Genomic DNA, 22,992 nt, shown 5'->3' with positions numbered 1-22,992 from the left:
TTGAGTAAGAATGTAGGCCTTTATATAGGGAACTTTACACATACAAAATCATAATATTGGAACCTTTTATAGTAACAAAGTTAAAAAATGTCCATTTTTGTAATGACTTACTAACATTTTACAATATGAAAAAAGGGAAAAAATTGAGTGAGTTTCCAAAGATGCAAAAATGAGATAGATATCATTTGAATAGTTTTTTTTAAGAAAAAAAGATAAATGCAATTCTTTGACTATTGAAGTGAGGAAGAATTCATAATAGTTTTTTTTAAGAAAAAAAGATAAATGCAATTCTTTGACTATTGAAGTGAGGAAGAATTCATATTAGGGGAAATATATAATTAAAATTCCTAATATGTATAGTCCATTTTGGTTCGTTACATTTACAACTTCAATTTCTATCAATAATCAATTAGTCCCCCCTTTTGTGCCAAAAAGTTGTTGACGTTTATTTGGTTACTATATTTTGAGATTTCATATCATGTGGACAATTTATTGTTTGTTTAGTTGGTTTTTATATTTTGAAAGTTGAAACGTGAATCAATCACTCATTAGTATCATTAATTTTGAAATTGAACTGTTAGGTCTCATTGGTCCAAAATCATATTTTTTTTATCTGAAAACATACGAACTTCTTAAGGATATAATTATATCTCAACTTTGAGACGATTTGGTGAGATTTTGAATTGAATTTCATATTGAATTTCGAGATTGAAGATCATAAGAAGTATAACCTCATGTGTATGTCGTTTATTTATCATATGTCAAATATAATATTGATGCACATGATATACATAGAATATATACCAAATATATAGATGATATACATAGCTGCCGTCTTCGCAAAATATGACTTCAATATTTTTTTTTTATATCAAAACTAGTTTGAAACAGTTCTAAATGCACCCAAACTTTATAATCAACTCCTCCTAAATGTTTCTAATAATATCGAGTAATACTCAATTATGATACCATTGTGTTTTGGCTGCATCGAGTGCATTTAAATATGAAAATGAATATTATTATTAATTAAGTTACGTAATTGATTGAAAGTATCTATAAAAAAAAATTAACAATGGTTGTGGCGGAATCATAAGAACTTCTTCATTTTTAATCAAAGATTCTAGTTTGAGTCTCCTCGGGTACATAGTCACCTTTGTTAGGGAGCATTTTACCTCCCAATATGGACTTCCCAACCCATATTTGAATTTAATTCGGCTCCAATACGACAACCGAACCAATTGGAAAATAATTATCTAAATCATTTGTCAAGTTTAATACTTTAATTGTTCAAGAGAATTGTTTGAAACCTTTTTTCATACTTACTCTTCGTTTAAAAAGGTTCTTAACTACTTACATTTTCTAATAGAATAGTTCGAGAATAATCAAAAGAGTAATAGTGAAAAATAGTCTTTAATTTATGTCCTTAAATTTATTTTTTTTAAGGGTGTGCCAAATCCCAATAATTCAATTAATATGGACTAGAGGGAATCACACTAGACGCATGTATTTGTATGTATATGGAGTGACTCACATGTAATATCAAATACATGGGAGAGTGGCGAGCGAGATGAGAAAGGGACAAGGGAGGCGAGGAGATTCCAAATACATGTCAATTCACTTGGATACAATGTATCTAGAACAAATTACACCTAAATTTGACCACATGTATCCGAGATATATGTATCTAGACGTATCTTGAAGCATCAAAATCTTATAAGATACGTAATATTGCAAACTAGAGTATATTTAAATAGTTAGCTTCTAAACTAGTGAGATTTATGTAAGTTCCCTTTTCAAATCGGGTCCCCAAAATTCAACTAATGTTGTGTTTCTCCATTTTATAATTTTAATTTTAAGAGTATCAATTTAAAATTTGAGTTCACATTAATTAAATAATTATCATTATAATTATATGATGATTTTTTGATAATATATCAGACAGATTTAACATAAGTACCGAATAAAATTAACTTCATTAAATTGATTTTTGAAAAAATAAAATAAAATGATTTAGAACCTAATTTTGTGAATTTGAATGTGATATATGCTGGACAAGTTCTTTATCAAAAATGACAAAAAAAATATTTTGAGTCACATATATTAATCACATCTTCTTCTTTTTATTTTATTTTTCTGTCAAAATACTTATGAGTTATTAAATTATAAATTCTTTGTAACACCAGCAATATTTCTCTCATTTCTCTATGTAATTTCCCCTTCAGTAATATAATCATATTCTTTTCTTTTTAAAAAAAAAAATTATATTAATCTTTTTTCTTTTATTCTTGATAGCTCTATGTACCCAAAAAAATTAATGTTAAGATCCACAAAATGTATGAACTATGAAGTGGACATGAATAAGATTTCTCGAGACTTAATTTTTATTAATGTCGTTTGTTTGTTTATAAATGTCCTTTGTTTGTGAAGTACTTGTCATTTTATTTTACTAAGTCATTATAAGAGTTAAAAAAAAGAAGACACCTTGATACATAAAATATTTGCATTAGCAAAATTTAGAAAAGAATCGCACCTCAAGAGATGTAAAGCTTATACAACTCTTAACCTAGAAGTAATTTAATTTGGTCATACTTTTCAAGAAAATTTGTAAATCTTGAAGCCTAATTTTTAACCAGTTGTATATCTTCAAGTTATATACACATGTGAATTGTATACTTTAAAGATATACATTATACAAGTGTTGTGTAATTTTTTCGAGTGAATAACTTAAATGATCATATATTAAAGAATCACATTCATTCATCAATGTTGCGACAAAAGAAGAACAAAGTGACAAAATAATTATGATAATTTTCTTTTCACTTAAAGTACTCCACAAGCAAAACTCATGTTTACATATCATGAAATGAAATATTTTATATCATCGATACTCGAAATCATAATTATAAATGTGAAACAAAACCATTACGTTTCGATACATATAATTTGAAACAAATTAATTAGCAGTAATAGCAGTCTTGACACCTTCAGAACAATGTGGTCCGATAGTACAAATAAAATATGATGTCCCCTTTTCAAGTGGTATTTTGTCATCTCCTGAATTGTAAACTTGTCCTCCACTAGTTTTGCAAGAGTCATATTCTCCCTTGCTCACTTTTACCACATTGTGCATATCAACTTTATATTTAAATTCTGTAAAAAAAAAAACGTATAAATATGGTCAAGAAATAAAATTAAATAGTGAAAATGAATAGATGATTTTTTAAACCAAGATTTTATTAATGAATTCTTACCAATAACATCACCAGTGTTGAAAGTTTTGCCGTTAGGCCAACCATTCATATTAAAACCCCAACCTTTATCATCACCAGCAGGAAATGTAGCTGCATTTGAGATGTTGGATTGAAGTAAAATGCACAACATCATAACAAGGACAATAATTGTGGCTTTGTTTACTCCAAACATGTTGAAAATAGATATATTAATTAGATATATGCAAAAAGGATTAGAATGAAGGATGCTCTTAATATTGGTGTGCTAATTGAGTAAGAATATAGGCCATTATATAGGTATTTTTCTCACACATTTAAACTCAATATTTATTGAATTTGAAATATTTTATGTATTGGTATTGATGTTACTTTTATCTGTAATTAATTATAATTTCCTCATATTATAATGTGTGGAGACTTTAGTGTAACAAACTTAAAAGGTCTTTATTTCTATGTTGACTCAATAAAATGTTATTAAAGCAAAAAGGGGGGAATTCAATAGACCTTCTAGAAATGCAAAGTGAATAATATTGTTGTGGGTGAAAAAATAATAATAATATTGTTGTGGAATATATTATAAAAAGAAAAAATTGATATGTTTTTCACAGAGCAAAGTGAGAAGAATAATTTGCTAAGTATTATTTTAAAGTAAATGTAAATTCTTAACTAATATATTGAAATTTTATACATTTTCAACTGACCTTTTAGAGTTATTCATTATTGTGTAGACTATTAAATTTTAGTGTAAAGTACAAAAATCTCATAATTTTTTGCGGGCCAGTTACATTCTATCTCGAAAGTTTCTCCAATTATAAAAATTTTGGACTTATCATTGCTCTCGGATGATTTCTTGGTTGTCCGATACATTGTAAATGATACACTACTTAATGGGAAGGATGTAACCTAGAGATGTATTTGAGAGGAGATTTTTGTTATTTTTTTAAATGATGAAAATTTTAGAGATTATGATATCTTAAGTTGTGTATTTATGTAATTTTTCTTAAATTCGATAACCTAATGAAATCTCACTAGCTTATGAGTTAATTACTAAGATATTGTCATATTGCGGATCTTCTCAGATTTTTGTACGTCCAGCTACATCAAGATACACATATTTGAGATACATGTATGAATCACACTATATACTGTACCTGGTGTCGTTCGCGTGCATCTTAGATACATAAACAAATCTCATTCACTGCCCTCATATATCGCATCCCATGCGAATAACATAAGATACATGTATATATTGTGTATCTAATGTGATTTACATGTATATGAGATACATAGATAAATCTCACTCGCCGCTCTAGCCACCCTGTCATCTCGCTCACCACTCTCATATATCGCTCTTGTATATGATGTCCTAGATACATGTGAATCACGTATCTAACTTGAACTATGGTATGAAATTATTAAATAGTGAAATAAAATGTAATCATTTCAAACTATAAGGAGAATTAGTAAATATGGTAGGAATATCTGTATAATTAGGTAGTTTTCTTTTATAAACCTTAATAAAAATTGAGTTGAGTTGAGTCTTGATCTGTTTGATAACCTATTATCAAATCCGTTTCGACCCAACCAATGTTGATCCAAACAAATTTGAATTGAATTGAATCTTGACACATTTGTTATCTTGAATAGTTGTGTAATTAGGTAGTTTCTTTTATAGAACTTAATAAAATTTGAGTTAGGTTGAGTCTTGACCTATTTTATAACCCATTATCCACCTATTTCAACCCAACCCGTGATCCAAACAAATTTGAATTGAATTGGATCTTGACCCTTTTACTGTCTTGATTAATTATGACTCACCAAAATCTAACCCAACCCGTCCAATTATCACCACTAGATCACTCCTTCGTATGTTACAAATTTTCTTTTGCACAAACTTTTCTATTTAATAACTTTATATTCATAAAAAAGAACTTTTACAAGTGAAAAATAAATAAAGGGAAAATTTTCAAAACAATAATATTTTAGCATTTAATAGGACCTCATAGCCACAATTTCAATATGTATTAAAAATATCAATATTTTAGTTTGTTATATTGTTGATTTATGTATTTTTTTTTTCCATTTATTTAATTTGAAAAAGTGCAATTAGTTAATAACAAAATGATGAAAATAAGGGAGAGAATATTTCAAATAAGGTAAAATCATTGAAATTCCTCCTCAGTTACATTCCAAATAAAAATCGGCATGCCTTCTCTCTCCCTTATTCCTCAAATTTTCAACATTGATTTTCGATACTCCATTGATAATATTCAATCTATGCCAAATTGAAGTCGATTGATTTGAGATTATTGCGGCTAGTGAAGAAGATTTTAGAATGAATGCAAAATAAAAATTAAATACAAAACTTGTTGGCATACAAAGTGAAATTGAAATAAAAAGTGAGATTGAAATACAAAGTGAGCGCAAATAAATCTTGTTGGCATACATTTAGAATGAATACAAAAAAAAAAAAAAAAATACAAAACTTGTTGGCATACCTTCGGTCTTTAGAATGAATACAAAATAAAAAAGAAATACAAAACTTGTTGACTTACAAAGTTAGATTGAAACACAAAGTGATATTGAAATACAAAATGAGCACAAAAAATACAAAACTTGTTGGCAATATAATTATAATGAATGTAAAATAAAAAAGAAATACAAAATTGTTGGCATATAAAACGGGTTGCTATATATCTCATTGAAATATCAAGTAATCTTACAGGGCTAATAGGCCCAATGTTTATTGGGCTTCATTTTTCAATATTGGGCCCCCAAAACCCTGCTAACGCTGTGTTTCTCCACTTTATAAACCTCTCATCATCTCAAAACCCTAGCAGCAAGAACTCAGTAACAGCAGCCCGAAGAAGCAGACCGCCATTTTCTTGTCCTTTAAGGTACAAACCCTAACCAATTCCTCTGCAGTATCACAAGTTCATCTATATATGAATTAGGCATTTTCTCCGTAGGAGTTTCAATATTGGTGAAAAAATTGCAGGAACAGGTAATTCGTTTGAGTAGAAAATGTCGATCGGAGAAATTGCTAGTACCTACGCTTGTTTGATCCTTCACGACGATGACATCGCCATCACAGTTAGTTTCTTTGCCTGATAAGTTTTATCCGGATCTGTTTTTATCGTTTTGTGAAGTATTCATTTTGGTTTGTTTTGATTGTAATAGGCAGAGAAGATTTCTGCTCTTGTAAAAGCAGCAAATCTCACAATCGAGCCTTACTGGCCTCTCTTGTTCGCCAAGCTTGCCGAGAAGAAAAACATCTCAGATCTCATCATGAACGTTGGTGCCGGCGGTGGTGGTGTCGCTGCCGTTGCTGCCCCCGTCGGTGGTGCCGCCGCTGGTGGTGGTGCAGCAGCTGCCCCTGCTGCTGAAGTGAAGAAGGTAATGAACTATTTCATCTTTCTTTTTTTTCAGAATTCGTTTAACCACGAGTTGCATATATTTATAATTAACTGAGTGTTAATTTTTGTTTTATGTGTGTACAGGAGGAACCAAAGGAAGAAAGTGATGACGATATGGGATTCAGTTTGTTCGATTAGAAAGCTACCGTTAGTATGATCTGTTCTTTTGTTTCCAAAAAATATTGGTTAAAGTTTTAGTTTTGATGTTTGAGATATTTGGAAAGTTTAAGAGTAACATTTAATCATCAGGAGGTTATGTACTCTTGTTATGCTAGTTTTGTGCCTTAGTTTGAGCCATTTTTGTCAGTTTAATCAAATGTTTGCCCCTCTATTGTTAAAATTTAATTCTCTGTTTTGTTATATTGTCACGGATCTTTTACTTATTAAGTCTTACTTAACAAACAATAGAATGCTCTTAGTAACCACGAAACATTCCATGCTATTTTAGAGTCCCTGTCTTGACAATTTGCAATGTAAGGCTATGCTACTGTAGTTTTGATTTTGAGACAATTGGTGATGCAGCTTAACTGCCTGAATGGATCTTGATTTGGAAATGTCTTCCATATTTACATGATATGCATTTGAGCTGAGCTGTCTTCTTTCTATTCTTGATAAATTGTTCAGTAGATACCAGTTACAAACTACGTAGGATAAATTGTTCAGTAGATACCAGTTGCAAACGACGTAGGATAAGTTGTTTTAGGTAGTAGTCATTTGCAACTGGTGTTGATGAGATATGTTTTCTATGGAGTTCTTTGGCGGCAATCTACTGGCAGCTTTAGAATGTTGAATAATTATCTGTCCTTAGATTAATGTAAGTTGGATGCTAGTCTTTTGATATTTTCTTGGTCCTTAGGCCTACTACTCTACTGCCCTTCCTCTGTTCATTTTAGTATACATCAAAGTGGAGAAACTTGGTTTTATCTACTCCCAAGCAAATGGCCGATTTGAGCCAAGAACCAGCTTCAGCATGATGTAAAGAATCATAGTATTCACTATTTGATTCTAAATTCTTTATGAAATGGTTTGCATTTGTTATTTTTCGTGAATGTCTTTTGAAGTGATGGTCCTATTGAAAACTGATATGAAATTAGTGTAGTGGATTACATTTCTGTAGTCAAGTCTTCATTTTAAATACAAATGATATTATTATAAAGCCACGAACTGTGAATTTGAGTATGGAGTTGCCGTCTGTTGAAAGTGTAAATCTTTTATGTGGTGAAGAATCCTTCAAGTCACTGTGTCCCATGCTTGTGATTTAAATGATATTTGTGAGTAGCTGACCATTCGTTACCTCTTTAACTATACTTGCTACCTCATTTCTCCCCCTACTACCTAGAAATCTATGCTTGAATGTAAAACTTGTAACGGCTTCGTGCAGTTATCTGAGTGTCCTGACTCCTGAGTTGTCATTTGAGTTAAACTAATAAAACCTTCCAGAGGTCACTTGAATACTTGAAAAAGGCACACGCTTTGTAAGTCGAGATGGATTTGTATAACTTATAACATGATACGTTGCTTGCACCGTTCTTAGTTTAATAGCACCTTCTTAGCCATGATCGCCTCTTCCCGTTTTCTACCAAATGCAAGACAAGATCAAAATCATTCAACTTCTGAAGAGGTTTGTTAACAAAAAACAACAGAAGCCAACCAACACTGATGTAACTAGACAGCAAAGGAGACGCCTTTGATAAATAACATGTCTGATGTATGTAGAAGGCACTAGATTTGGAACATCAACTTGACACCGTAACAACATATTATCCCCATGGACTTCAAACTCGAAAGTGGATCAGCAACTATCAAATGTAGTAAACAGTTATTAGAATCTTAAACACAGACTTGCTTGAGATTTGGACAAGAAAAAAAATGAAGGATATCCTCCTAGTTGACATTGATAGTGATTTTAGATTACAAACAACAAAAAATCCAGTATAATCCCATGGTAAGGTAGACCTTATCACTACCATGTGATGACAGGGAAATTGTTTCTGAAGGACCCGACTCAAAGAAAACTTAGCTTGCCACTATCGCCAGACAACAATTTCTCAATGTCAGGAAAATAATAGGTTCTTCATCCACCTTCAAGTCCCCAGCCAGTTGCTAATTTCAATTCAAATAATATAATCAGTAAAACTAATCCAACAAGATGGATTAAACATCAATAACAAAAGGTACCTGGCTCTAATTGTTTGAAAATACTTATTACTGTGTAGAACCACATAAAGACAATAGTATCATCCAAAAACTGTTCAGTGCAACAGAATTGAAAACTCTGTGATCATCCAAAAGCTGTGTCTTCTCAATGTTCTCATCATCAATATAATCGATCTTGGCTTTGGTTGATCCTTGGGTTCGTCCGTTACAAAAAAATCATCGATTCAATATCATTCCATATATAAGAAATCAGAAATAATCAAACTAGGACTCTTTATCCATATAAGAAATACAAGTAGTATTATTTCTGCAAAAAGTTTTGCTTTTCTTGAATTAGTAATGGAAATTTCATCCTAAGAACAACAAGTACAGACAACAACAGAATGGGATTCATGACCATTGCACATATATATGAGCTTATACATCACATGCCAGTGCCACCATCAATTTTATACACAATAATAGTGATAACACCTTAATATCCAATAGATACAGGTAAACAACAACAACAAGAATATACTCAGTGTAATTCACAAGTGAGGTCTAGAGAAGAACTAGAGTGTACGCAGATCTTACCCCTACACATATCCATCTGTTGGAGGTAGAGATGGAGGTTGTTTCCATACGCACACAAAGTAATCTGTGAGGTTTTCTGATAGAGAGAGCTGCAGAGCTAGTTTGGCACTTTGGCCCCCTCCTCAGTCCTCAGTAAGCTGGGAGGTGGACAGAATGCCAAAATGACTCTACACTGATACTCCTAAGAAACTCTTTTAGTACACCATCTTCCAGCAGATGCAAATATATATATAAGAGAGGGCTTTGCTTTCTATATATATAGGCTATGACTCTACATAGTGTTTTTTCCTTCTTTAGGGGCGGATGTAGTGTATATATTATGTTAGCTTAGACACAAACTTTTTCAGATCTCACTGAATATGTTATTGTTGTTTTATGTTGAATTTCTACACATATAATTCAAATCTCGAACCCATGTCCTATATCTGACTTTGACTTTTTGAAAGTCTTTTATGTTGAAAAAAAATGAAAAGAAAAGGGGAAAGTGGGTGCATGAGCGTGCATGGTGGTTGTACGACTTAGTGGGAGGTAAAAGGGAAAGTTCACAAGTAAAAATAGTGTTGTTTTTTTTCCTTCTTCTTTACCTCATTCCCACGTTAAACTTGTAAGAAAGATTGAAAGGCTGCTAGCTCTAACTTGCTTCAGTACTCTCTCTTGTACTTTATGGACAAAATATTACCCGTAAATCTTCTTTTTCTAAAGTGAAGCATACAATTCATGAAAAAATGATATTCCTTCGCCAGTCAAAATCATTTCTATATTTAATAACAATTTAATATTTAGTGAAATAGTTTTTGAGCCACACAAATATTTATAACTTATTTTCATATCGATCAAGTCAAACTAACGGAGGAATTATTCTTTTTGATTGATAGTGTCTATGGACCTGCATGATGATGATTCTGATAGCTGTAACTATATGATTTGGTTTTTTGACTTTTGCAAAAATAAAAGGAGAGTGCAAAATGGAGCTAGCTGCCACTGTCTCCCATTTACTAGGTAATCACCATTGTCAACTCACATCAATTCAACCCTTTTTAATGTTTCAATCTCTCAGAATCTTCTTCGTTGAAAAATTAACATAATTATATATAAAATATATATGCTGAATTAAATAATTTGTACATTTAAATTTTTTTGATAAATTTTTTGACTTCGATACTGGCTCAATCATCAGCTTTTTCCCCATTAGCGAGAGAGAATTTTTTAAATGATAATTGGGGACAAAAAGACGGATGAAAAATAATTGTTTTTATATGTTATCACATGATGCCATTTTGGGTATTACTTTCACATTTAAATTAATTAATTGTACTTTCACATGATTGTTGTGTCACATATTTTCATCGGTCAATATATATAGTAATACTTATTATGCCAAAATATATATGGATAATTAAGAAAGAAAATCGTCTCGATCTAGTTTATATTTACATTCATAAATCTTGATAAAATGTAAATTATTAAGTATGTGTCTAATCTAATATAGGCACGCCTAACATATATGTGTATAACAAAATTAAAGTTGGAACATTTTTGTAGAGTGAATTTTGACTAACAATATAATATGAGTGATCCATTCATGAATTCACATTCAATTTTTCAAAGCATTTACACTGTCTCCATTCTAAAGTTATTGTCTTTAATTTTTGCTAAATTACTATATATATATGTTTTTTAAATGGACATATATTTTATAATTAATTTTATATTCTTATACATTATTACAAATTAAGAGGGGATATACAAACAAGCATCCGTTATCGTCCAGCGGTTAGGATATCTGGCTTTCACCCAGGGGACCCGGGTTCGATTCCCGGTAACGGAATTTTTAATCTTTTATTATATTTATATAATGAATATTATCTATTCAGCTTTTTTTTTCTTCAATAAATAAACAGATTAAAAGTTCTCTTTTCTCTTTTTGGATAAATTAGCAAATAGAAACATCAAAGATGCCCTTGCAATATTTGTGTGATTTTTCATCATAGCAAAGTAAATTCGCCTTATATAAAAAAATATATATAAATGAGCCATAAAACTCAAAATAATTATATGTTCATACACAATTCAAAGTCAAGAAATATCATTAAAAAATTTAATTTACAGCTCATACCCCCTTTCATTAAGGCTGATAATTTTCACTTAACTGATACTAAATCAATATCATATATTGTATTGATATCACTAAGGCTGATAATTTCGCTTAACTGTTTTTTTTGGGGGGGGGGGGTATGTAGTGTAATTATTTAGTGGGGTATAAATATAAAGGGGTATATATTTGTAATTATTTTGCTTTTATTGGGTATTTGTTTAGTTTTCCCTTGTGTTACTAGTTACTACTATATACTAATAATAAAAATCATCTATACAATATGATATTGATTGGAAATTTATGTTTCGTCTTTAAATAACGACATGAACAAAGTCAATGTACAACTAATGAACAAAGCTGATATCTATACTAGATTCGGAAGTCCGTGCCAACACAGATCCAATAAATGTTTCATTTTATCTCAAACCGAAACCTCACATATAAGTTGAAGTCTCAACCAACAACAACAAGCCATCAAGCAGCTGTTTGCACAAACAAAGAAAAGATGTATCATGAAATAGACACCTAAACCAGCAAAACTGCTGCTTATATTTAAAAAAATTTGACATCTTCCTATATGGATCCTCCTCATGCCAAAATAATATTGATAAGAATGAAAGTCATCTCAAATGTTAATAAATATTGATTAAATACAAAGTGCTTGTCTAATATATACTATTAAAACTACATGAGATCGAAATTCCATTGAATATTTATACAATCTTTTGAAGCTAAAAAAAAGGTAACTTGTTGTACTAAATTTCGCTATGTAACGGACCACGATAACTAAATGAAACTTGCATGGTCCAACTTTCCTAAATTTATATATTCGACCATTAGAATACATTATATCAGTTTAAAATGGACATATATTTTACCAAAAAATCTCTGTATTTTACTATTATTAAACTTAAGAGAAGAACCTTTAGCAAGCATCCGTTATCGTCCAGCGGTTAGGATATCTGGCTTTCACCCAGGAGACCCGGGTTCGATTCCCGGTAACGGAATTTTTTCAATTTTTCTTCTTAAGTTAACGACTTTTTATTCCGAATGGTATATATAATTTTTAAATTTACTATCAGGTTATTGATTAATCCATTTGAAAAAACTTAAACCATCAAAAATCGGAAAAGGAAAAAGAAAAGGATTTTATTACTGCATTACATCTAAATTTTCTGATTTTTCATTAAATCATCATGGCAAAGAATTTAAATAATCTTGGAAGGGGTTGACGTTATTCTATTCCTTTACTCCACTTGTCACCTTGTTTTCTCTCAACATGCCAAAATAATAAATTAATAACCACTTTTAAAAAAAGAAAAAGATATTAAGATTTTAATTAACAGAACTTTGATTAGTATGTTTTTCGTCATTTCGAGAATTATAACCACTAATTCACATCTATTAATTCTGATTGCAATTAATCTGAACCACAACAAAGAAATAAGCAAATGAAGATGGTAATGTATGAAAGTAAACTGCAATTAATCAAACTCATTTGTCGACTACAATATTTACTCAATAAATATACGTAACTTGAGAAGAAAAACAAAAACAGAACATATTGACAGGATTGAGATTGAGGAAACAGTTTTTGTCATTTGCAGAACAGTTTTGAGTTCCAAGAGGAGGGGAGTTGAAATCAACTTCAACTAGATCAGTAATTCCGTTTTCCAGAACCACCTCTCCGTCGAGCCTTCCTCTTCTTGATCTTAGGAGCAGAAAGCTGGGAAATAGAGCGAATTTTCGGAGCTGGTTGTTCATCCCCTGCAAGATCTGGTTCTGGAACACTAGCTGGGATGGTAACCTTCTGGACATGTTCTAAAACCTGATGATTTTCCGCAGAATGAATCTTGAATTCCTCAAAGTTACTCATCTCTTCCTTCATTTTTTGATTGTAGATTAGAACGCCATCTTCAGACTGCACATGATTGGATGAATTCAAACACATCAACAGTTGAATAGAAATAAGTTTTAGGTCATCATAATATCCATATGAAGAATATTCATGATCTAAAATACAAGCTTTCAGCAAGTTTGTCACAGTGGATAAAAATAAGATCTTACTTCCTCACTTTATGAGCGAACAAACGATTTAACCACCAACTATTACTATTATAAATCGATGGGTTAACTAACTTAAAGCAGGAAATAACAATGACAGAGAGAGAGAGAGCACTCAGAGAAATGGAGCGTAAAATGCAAGCTTAAAGAAAACAAATAAAAGCACATCCTCCATTTACCTACCTATTTTGAAAATCACGACATTCTTTTTGAAGGGTTAATGATATATGATGAATCATAGGCGCATACACAGACATAGAACAGCAATCAATGAAGAATAATGAGTTATATTGAAGTACTCACATTGGTGTTTGTATCCATAAGTAAGGAACGGTCTGTGCTTTCAATCACATCAGGGACGTTCACTGCTTGTCCATGTCTTGAAGCTGCATTGTCAGGAGGCATAACCATATTATACTCAGATATCAGCTGTGATACACCATCATGTGATCCCGCTGGCATTTTGCCCCGATTGTCTTGGAGAAGGGCAGAACTTCGAGAAGAGCTGCCCAAAACATTACATGGTAGAAGCGATTTCAAGTCATCAGTGCTGGAGAACATCCCATTCTCACTTGTTACCTTGTCAAGTCTAGTTTTAAGCTGGATAACTTGTGACTGAAGAACCCCAATTTTGTGGAGTATTTTCTCCAGGGAAGCATCACCATCAGCAGGCTGTTGGTGCAAGTCATCATCAGCATTGATCTTGTCAGAGCAGATGGCTACAGAATTAAGAAGTGAAATGATTTAATTCTTCAAACAATTAGAAGAAAGCTAGCAGAAGAACTAAGCACACACAACAGGTGATTTTGTATAGGATTACATTTACAAAGGATGTGCTTGGTAAGGGAATTTTTTCCCCACAGAAATAGGTGATTTTCTTATGGGTGAGCGGAAAACATTTTCAAAAAATATTTCTAGTATTTGGTTGGTAAGGGTGTTAGCGCTGTTTTTCGAAATAAGGACATTTAGGTTTGACTAATAAGATAAGAGAGGGGCAAGCCAAAACCTTCTAATATAGTTCCACCAACATGCCTATTCTTTTGACTCTCCTATTGAGTATAGTATATTCTTTCCATCATCCTACTAGGATAGAATATAGATATTCTATCAACAAACTACCTAGCTTAGTTAGTTTGGCAGCTCTGCATCGTGAACTGCATCAGAAAGGGCATTCGTATTGTCCAGAGTTAGTGTTTGGGAGAAAAATAGATTCCTAAAGATAAAATAGTTTCCCTGAAGTTCCCTAAATATAACATAAATAATTTCCTGTGCACCTCCCCCACCCTTCAATTCCCAATCCTAAACCTGACATTAACATGAAAGCACCATTTGATTTTAGAGCACAAAACAGAAGTCTCCACACGTCTTATCTTTGAATTTTTCTAAAATCGAGCTTGGAACACTCTCTGCTCAGTGCTCAACAAAAGTTAGATGTATGTCTATCCTGTCATTGGACCACTACTTCAAATGCTCGCTCATTGACTGCATATGCCTTTTTCCTATATTCCCCAAATCCCACACCCCAAACTGCATCAAGGGACTCTAGCTCCAGGGGCTCATCTCGATTCTCTTGGAAAATGACTTCCTTAAGCATGCCAAGGGAGTTAATTACCATTTTATAAAGGAAAATGTAGTCTTAGCGAAAACATTTTCTCAGACAATTTAGCTATAGCCCAATGTGAAAAAATTGGAACACTTTCTGGGAAATGTTTAACTTCATACCAAACAGACCATAGATCAAGTTCAAAGATGAGATGGATATACACTAATGGGGGATCAAAATTAATCAACCATGCCTTAATCCAAACTAACTATGATTGGCCATATGAATTCATTGCATCTATTCCATTGTATATGGGTCTCTATTTAATTCCACTACTAAATAAGCTATCTTTTATGTCAAATAAGGAGTTTTGTAGAACTCTAGTACTTACTCTTATCCTTGCAATAGCATACAAGTTTCTAACAGACCGAGAAAGACTCTTGACAGTTGACAAACACAGCGCATAATGCAGGTGTAACAGCTAATCTCAATCTCAACCAACAATTATTATCACCTATATAATCCCGTTGCTTCCATTTTATTATGCCCTTAGCTAAGTCCGCAATTTATTTATTTTGTAGATTTGAGCCGATCTATGCTGTGCTGGTCTGGATCAGGGATTGAAAAAACTTGGCCCAGTCCCAGCCTGAAAAGTCAACCAGGATGGCCCAGGCCAATTTAAGGAAGTGAGCTAGATCAGAGCTCAATTTTTAAGGGGCGATTGGCGAGTTTCCTTACCCTCTAAAGTGTTTTACCAGTATTCCATCTTTTGACAGACTCTTTAGCTAGTTTCATCAATTCAAACAATAATTTAACAAATAGCAAACATCATGTCAATTAACAGAATATTGGAGCGAACACCAGAACAACATTAGGAACCCACAAAAGCACTAGACTATGTGTCCAGATGATTACACAGGCCAGGTTCCTATCTAAGGAAGTTGTCCTTACACAAGACAATCTGATGAAAAAGGGGATAATTTTATGTCCGAGATGTGTTTTTTGCGGAGAACAAGCAGAAACGGTTCGACATTTGTTCCTTCATTGCAAGACCATAGGTCAGCTTGGGAGACTATTCATAAACCTTAAAGGTTTCTCCTGGACTATGCCAGGAAAGGTTAAAGAGGCCCTTCAAAGTTGATAAGAATGTTGGTGGACAATCTGGAAGGAGAGAAATGCTAGGTGTTTTGAGAACATAGAAAATAGTATAGAACAGATCAAATTGAATTGTATCTTGATTCTATGTTTTTGGTGTAATCAGATTCGGTCTAATGATCCTGTATCTATTATTGATGTGTTAGATTCATTATAGACATGGGATCATAGGATCTGGATTTACTTGTAAATATGGTACATCCCATGTACTGATATGTTTCTATCAATAGACACAAAGTTACCAGTTTCAAAAAACTCATTAAGTGCGTTTGTTTTTGTTAAGATTTCACCACTTCTACACTCTCTTTCTAAGTTGGTCAGATTCTTCACTTTCGGTACCGCACCAATGTCGGCACAAAGTGGGTGTGGGATCCGTACTCGATCTGGTCAACTGGGTTGGATACTTCGACCAAATTCGAGGGAGAAACTTTGGACAGGTTCAATGATTTATGTAATCAAAACAAAAACTAAGGTGAAATTAAAGAAAATGGAATTACCTTGTATATATAAATTTCTATTGCACTCCCTTTCGGCCTTTCCTTTTATCTCCTTCCAGGATTCTCCTCTTGATCAATATTAACTCCTCAAGTTTTCCACATAATATCTCATAATTTAGGTTTTATAACTCTATGTTTAGATATTTGAATTATTTTTAGCAGAATCCCCGCACCCATATCCATACATGGATCTGTAATCCCCGCATCTTAAAATTTAGATCATAGAAGATCCGACCTCTAGATCCGCAGCCATATTGGACACCCACACCCGAGTCTGAGCAACTTAGAGTCTCTTTTACCACTACTTGTTTTCTTTTGAAAACACAACATCAAATCTTATACCTTTTTTTAATTCCGTGTGCTTAATATAATATTTAATTATTATACTACTTAAATTTTTTATTTTTTTATTTTTTTTTATAACTGAGAAATCCGTCTGTGACCCGCCCTTTGGACCAATCACAGCCTTCTAAACTCGGTGGATAATGGGCCCGCCCCTCTACCCTTCTCCACTTAAATACCACTATTTAAATTTTATTTTGTGGAAAGATATTAGTTATGTTGTTGTTATTGTATTGTTTAAAGTTAATACTTAATAATTCTCAATTCAATGTATTCAAATGATGAAAAAATAACTACAGTCTTAATCATTTAGTGTTTAAATTATCATTGTTCCCAACTATTATTAACAGTCGCTATCACCTCCATTGTTATAAATCCACTACCACCTCACCGTCACTATCAGCCACTACCACCTCACCATCACTATCCGCCACTACCACCATTAAGGTCAATTTCTACTACAAACCATCTTCACCATCACAACTAGCACTGTCTCCAACTATCACCACCACATATTCTTCAATCGCCACCACCACTTCAAATCATATCCACCATCACTAGCAAACATAACATTTTTTTTTTGCTCACATACTAATTTATTTTATCAAATTTATAATTATTATTTTATTTCAATTGTATATTTATTATGTTTATAAATAAAGAAATGGACATTCAGATGTTGAAAAACAAGCCGTCATAATCATTTAATGTTGAGATCTAGAGACAACATCTTAATCATCTAGATGTTCATTCAAATTCAGACATCTTAATCTTAATGAAAACAAATGAGGCCTTAGAGTAGAGCAAAACCAATGCAAGAGCCCAACGCTAGGCCTTTTTTATGTCCTATGTGATGGTATTATACCCAAGTTGATCTTTTATCAGCATCAAACTGATGATTGCAACTAATTTTACTCCAATAAGCACATTCTTTCACATGCATGCACATATCGGTCATCTAAAGTGCCGTCGACCATACCTATGCCACTCGTCCCAAAACTCATAGTCACTCTTTGTTTCCTTGATTTTAGGAATCTTAGCTCAATTATTCCAATTTAATTTCCGTTTTAACCAACCAGTCTGATGTAACCTAACTGACTGTGTAGTCTCGATCCACCACCTAACGTCTCACACCAAACAATCTTGTACCTGTCAGTGAAAGTACTAACTAATTCTAACTGATCAATGGAAGTAAAATAGGACTTGTGGCATATTGACAGAATGAGAGGTCACAAGTAAAAAGCAATTAGGGATCAACTTCACTAACAAATCTCAGAAACATAAAAAAGGAAAAGTCCTAACTGAACTGGAAAACTTTAATCTTTAACATCTCCCTGCAACATTAAAGAAACTTGTACTCAAGAAACAATTGTAAATTCTTAACCAAACAGCAGCTGTGTTGCACAAGAAGTCATAATTCCATACAGCTTCCAAGCATAGCCTCTGTTGTGTGTGTAAATAGCCATTAATAGAAGACTTGAATAGGAACAACATATGCATTGCTACCATTTTGATGTTATCAAATTATTTTTCTACCAAGAAGCAACAAAGAACCACAACAACTGCAACTCAAAATTAAGGCAAGGATGCATTCGAACCTATTTTGTCCAACTCATTGTCCAGGAAAGAACCATCAGCACTTGACTTTCTTTTTTCTGCATGTCACAAATACAAATTCATGATTTGGAAATGAAAATGTGAAACTAGGCTAAAGGACAATGAGGGGAAATATTACCAAAGAAAGAGAACAAGGGATGATGAGACATATAAGCTGCTATATCCAATGTATCTTCAGTTCTTCTTCTCTTCTTTCTCTTCACAACATTATCTCTTAAACTATTACAAGAATATGGAAGTGACTTTGAACCTAAATCTTCCAATGGAACACTTCCCATTTGAAGCTTCATCTGGTGGTTGTCATCCCGCATTTGTTTCTCATATTTCCGACTTTGAGACTGAAGCAGATGAAGTTTCAACTCAATCAACTTGCATCGCTGCCTAATAGGTTGTATAAAGTCTCTCCAATGAGGTGTCACCTTTTTCCTTCTAAAGGACAGAAACAAAAAGAAACGTGTTAAGATTTTTCATAGATATTCTCTTACTCTAAAAAAGGCACAAAACACTACAAAGGACTACACTATCCCCCTAAGCCCATGTTGAATCTGACACTAAGTCACATAAGTTAAGGATGAGATGATTAGCCTGTTATGTCTGTGAACAAGAAATTCAAGTTACTCAACAGCAAGTTCATGGTCAGACTAGGTTGAACAACTACCCTAGGGGGTAGCCTGGCGGTTGAAGATCAGAATAACGACCTTAGGAACCTGGTTCAAATCCCAGAAGCAGCGACACAGTATGAATTCTTTCTATATGCTCAAACCTTGGTGGCTGAGTTAGCCAATACCTATACTGAATGGTAAAATACCAAGTGAATTAGTCAAGGCGCGCACAAGCTAGTCTGACCACCACCATTATCCAAAAAAGGAAAACACCTTAGTTGAACAACTAAACCATGCATAGATATTTCTACCTATACTGAATGGTAAAATACCAAGAGAATTAGTTGAGGCGCGCACAAGCTAGCCCGACCACCACCATTGTCCAAAAAAAGAGAACACCTTAGTTGAACAACTAAACCATGCACATATATTTCTTCATAGCAAACCAAATCCTTCAATGTAACAAGAAAATTGACTTCAATAGATTAAATCAACCCCTGCAAATTCACTCTCAGAAAGCAGCTGAATGACTGGGAGGTCATGAGAGTTGCTGAATTTTTCAACACTGTGGACATATTCACTTGACTGTAGATGGGAGGATGAACTATGATGGACAGGAGATGACCGGGGAGTGTTCAAAGTCAACAAAGCTAATAAGTTGATAGATCAAACTAATCAGCAGGGTACAAGATGGCCTTAGAAACAAATATGGAATTGTAGAATACCTCACAAAGTATCACGCTTTGTCTGGTTAATGGCTAAGGAAGCGGTCGTTACACAGGACAATGTCATGAAAAGGGGGATAACCTTGTGCTCTAGGTGCTTCCTATGTGGTGAAACATCTGAGACGGTTAACCATCTATTTTTACATTGCAAGTACACCCAACATTTATGGAGAATATTTCTGATCCTCAAAGGACTCTCCTGGACCATGCCAAGGAAGGTAGCTAAGGCCTCAATGAGTTGGGAGGAAGAAGGGGTACATGCTAAGGACAAAGGTAAATGAAGATTATCCCTAGTGCGATAGGGTGGGTTATCTGAAAAGAGAGGAATTCAAGATGTTTTGAGAGCATAGTGAACAATGTGCAGAAAGTTAAACTTAACTGCATTCTACTTTTAGTTTTTTGGTGTATTTAGTTATACTCAAATGAAACTATCTCTATCATTGAAGTTCTAGACTCTATTTAGTTATAGAGAAGTGAAATTAGTACACTTGTATATAAGGTTTCAATACAACCCGTGTATTGTTTTGTGATATAATACAAGGTCACCTAGTTCGAAAAACAAAATTCCAGAAAGACAGCTTGAGTTCTGCAATCAGTTTCATTTTCTGATGAATAAGCGAGGAACTATAATGCTTATTCGCATATGAAGCGTCACAATTTAGAGGGAGAAACTGTGAATCACTTGCTAATACATTGCAATTGTGTGGCGAATTTGGTGCATGTTTCTCAATCTTTATGGGGTCTATTGGGACATACCAGCAAATGTTAAACAACTTCTGAGCTGTTGGCAGAGGCAAGGAACAAGTAAGGAGAAGAAGAAGATCTGGAAGGTCATTCCTCTTCGCATTATATGGAGAATCTGGCTCAAGAGGAACGAACATAAGATGCTTTAGGGGAATGAGGAGAATATTTCTATTGTAAAATATACATGTATCCAAAATTTTAAAAAGGAATTGGTGCAATGCAGATTTTTCTGCTGATAGTGACATAATGCTGGAGTTCTTGAAATCTTTAAAGCTTTGAAGAATTCTTATCCAGCAAATCTTTTTGTACTTTGTCTTAGTACCAGATTGGTACTGAACCTTTATACATAAAATTTACCTTTACTCATCACAAATATGAAGCATAAAAGTCAAAGCATCAGAAACCAAAATGCAGACTACAGAAAAAAAAGGCTATCCAATAAATAAATATTAGGAGAAGGAATACATACGTCATCCTAAAAATGTCACCAAATCCACTAAATGCTAGTTCTTCTGTAGCATCACCGCTGTATTCTGACGTACACTCGGTGTCATTCATAGCTGTGCAATTCTCTGATTCAGAAAAAATACTCCCAAAAGAACTTGAACTTTCTGTCAACTCCTCTCTATCTGATTGCACCAGCACATTATCAGCAGGATCTGTACATTCTATTATATCAATTTCATCGTCCTCAATGCCATGGGCTTCCTCCTTTACTTGTTCAGCCAAGGAGGTATGGTCCTCATAGTTGCTAGCACAATTTGCATAAATAGCTTCAAGTTCTTTAGAATCACTTCCATTCTGCTTCTTTGCCGAAGCCTCTAATATCATATCTGTATTTTGCTTGTTCTCTAATTCACGTCCCATTTTGCAATATCTTACAATTCAAACCATTCTCAGCACATCGAGAGCAAATATGTGCAAACAACCTGCCATGGAAAGGGAAATTGCTAATAAGAAACTCCAAGACAAAATACATAAGATTTACTTTCTTTTGCAAGTCCATCCATTTTTGCAGGGTTGACCCTTTATTATTTCCGAAAATAAATTATAAAGTCAACTTTTATTGTTTCAAAAAGATAATAAAGTAAAAAGAAAATATTTGCTTTGGAGATTCCCAAAACTGAAAGTACCAACAATTGCTTCAGGTTTTCAGATGGCATTCACTGGAACACGTTATCAATAAGTTAAAGGCAGTTTCAAGCACCTAGTGCTAGTTTTTTGAAACTGAATTTTTTTAGAAACTGAAGGTAGTGCTAGTTAAAAGTCCATCAATTGTGGGATTAGAAATTGGTCTCCTTATATGATCATGGGCAATCCTCACTTCATGAGCATTAAATTAGGTCCAACGTTGATTTTCTTATCATAATATTAGAGCAAAAAGAGGTCATAAGTTCAAGTCTTGCCACCAATCATTATCAGGAAAAAATTCCACATACTTGGCTCATGAAAAAAGTCAAAATCCATACGTGAGGGGCATGTTGAATGCAAAATTAAATAAATAACAGTGCTCTCTCTAACGGCTTAAACTTTTAGATGAAATGGACACACCGTTCTCCTCATATAGTCTTGACATCCTCACCTCATATAGTCTTGGCATCCTCACTTCATATAGTCTTGACATCCTCACCGCATGTGCTAGTTTCTGAGGTTGAATTAGGCCTAGGGGCATCTTCTTTATGAATCCAAATGCTAAACTTTCAACCATGCAATGGGTTATTAAAATCTAAAAAGTTACCCTTCACCATATATATCATCTTAGCTTTCAACTGGTAATTTTTTGTTGTTCTTTCTTGTTCCTATTCTGCAGTTAACTCTGCTATTATAGCAGTTTTTCTGCAATCCCTTATCCAAATTAAAATCTATCTAGAACTTATGTAAGAACAGGAATTCGGAGCAGCTTGTTGCATACTCCTTGGCATGAAACAATAAACAGTGCTCGTACTAATTAAAGAAGGGAAAAGGGCCTGATATACCCCTCAACTTTGTCATTTGGAGCTGATATGCCCCTCGTTATGAAAGTGGCTCATATATACCCTTACCGTTATACAAACGGCTCACATATACCCCTACCGTTACAAAATGAGCTCACATATACCCTTCATTTAACGGAAGTGAAAAAGTTAGTTTTAGATTTATATTTTTGACTTTTAATTTTCTTAAAAATTATTTAGGGGTATATATGATTCTTCTAGCAAAGTTCAAGGTATATTTTAATCTTTTTCATAC

The 22,992-nt window shown here is 33.2% G+C and overlaps 3 protein-coding genes and 3 non-coding genes across 9 annotated transcripts in view; 3 read left to right on the top strand and 3 right to left on the bottom strand.

The window, feature by feature from the left end:
- Positions 1-2,953: 2,953 nt before the first annotated feature.
- LOC102585722 (basic blue protein-like) lies at positions 2,954-3,423 on the bottom strand. Its single transcript, XM_006349336.1, has 2 exons — positions 3,252-3,423; positions 2,954-3,150 (listed from the first exon to the last, which is right to left on the bottom strand). Exons 1-2 carry the CDS (start codon positions 3,421-3,423, stop codon positions 2,954-2,956), a joined length of 369 nt encoding a protein of 122 aa, XP_006349398.1.
- Positions 3,424-6,025: 2,602 nt separating this feature from the next.
- On the top strand, positions 6,026-7,001 carry LOC102585385 (60S acidic ribosomal protein P1-like). Its single transcript, XM_006349335.2, has 4 exons — positions 6,026-6,127; positions 6,229-6,323; positions 6,411-6,626; positions 6,731-7,001. The coding sequence occupies exons 2-4, from the start codon at positions 6,255-6,257 to the stop codon at positions 6,782-6,784; spliced, it is 339 nt and encodes a 112-aa protein (XP_006349397.1). The 5' UTR covers positions 6,026-6,127; positions 6,229-6,254; the 3' UTR covers positions 6,785-7,001.
- A 2,478-nt stretch (positions 7,002-9,479) lies between these two features.
- Positions 9,480-9,539, bottom strand: MIR384 (microRNA MIR384). The gene has a single exon (NR_127301.1). It is a non-coding gene; the product is annotated as a microRNA MIR384 (primary transcript).
- A 1,596-nt stretch (positions 9,540-11,135) lies between these two features.
- Positions 11,136-11,207, top strand: TRNAE-UUC (transfer RNA glutamic acid (anticodon UUC)). The gene has a single exon. It is a non-coding gene; the product is annotated as a tRNA-Glu (tRNA).
- A 1,202-nt stretch (positions 11,208-12,409) lies between these two features.
- TRNAE-UUC (transfer RNA glutamic acid (anticodon UUC)) lies at positions 12,410-12,481 on the top strand. Its single transcript has one exon. It is a non-coding gene; the product is annotated as a tRNA-Glu (tRNA).
- Positions 12,482-12,935: 454 nt separating this feature from the next.
- The window catches only part of LOC102584407 (uncharacterized), a 12,990-nt gene continuing 2,933 nt past the window's right edge, over positions 12,936-22,992 (bottom strand). For 2 of the 4 annotated variants that reach the window (XM_006349332.2, XM_006349334.2), the window contains 5 exons: positions 21,233-21,692; positions 18,811-19,121; positions 18,674-18,730; positions 13,842-14,257; positions 12,936-13,395 (listed from right to left, as the gene is read on the bottom strand). In XM_006349332.2, coding sequence (XP_006349394.1) covers positions 13,132-13,395; positions 13,842-14,257; positions 18,674-18,730; positions 18,811-19,121; positions 21,233-21,630 — 1,446 coding nt within the window. In that variant the 5' untranslated portion in view covers positions 21,631-21,692 and the 3' untranslated portion in view covers positions 12,936-13,131. Of the gene's footprint in view, positions 13,396-13,841; positions 14,258-18,673; positions 18,731-18,810; positions 19,122-21,232; positions 21,693-22,345; positions 22,461-22,992 lie in introns of all 4 variants that reach the window. The other 2 variants (XM_015309568.1, XM_006349333.2) reach the window with 2 other exon arrangements.

Source organism: Solanum tuberosum, unplaced genomic scaffold (genome assembly GCF_000226075.1).
Source record: "Solanum tuberosum cultivar DM 1-3 516 R44 unplaced genomic scaffold, SolTub_3.0 scf00105, whole genome shotgun sequence".
NCBI lineage: Eukaryota > Viridiplantae > Streptophyta > Magnoliopsida > Solanales > Solanaceae > Solanum > Solanum tuberosum.
This window is presented reverse-complemented; position numbering and strand designations above follow the sequence as displayed.

Bases quoted from the DNA above. Each gene is read 5' to 3' on its own strand.
- LOC102585385 (XM_006349335.2), top strand. From the start codon at position 6,255: ATGTCGATCGGAGAAATTGCTAGTACCTACGCTTGTTTGATCCTTCAC. The intron at 6,324-6,410 runs GTTAGTTTCTTT...TGATTGTAATAG, and splicing joins ACGATGACATCGCCATCACA to GCAGAGAAGATTTCTGCTCT. The intron at 6,627-6,730 runs GTAATGAACTAT...ATGTGTGTACAG, and splicing joins CTGCTGCTGAAGTGAAGAAG to GAGGAACCAAAGGAAGAAAG.
- LOC102585722 (XM_006349336.1), bottom strand. From the start codon at position 3,423: ATGTTTGGAGTAAACAAAGCCACAATTATTGTCCTTGTTATGATGTTG. The intron at 3,151-3,251 runs GTAAGAATTCAT...TTTTTTTTACAG, and splicing joins CAACACTGGTGATGTTATTG to AATTTAAATATAAAGTTGAT.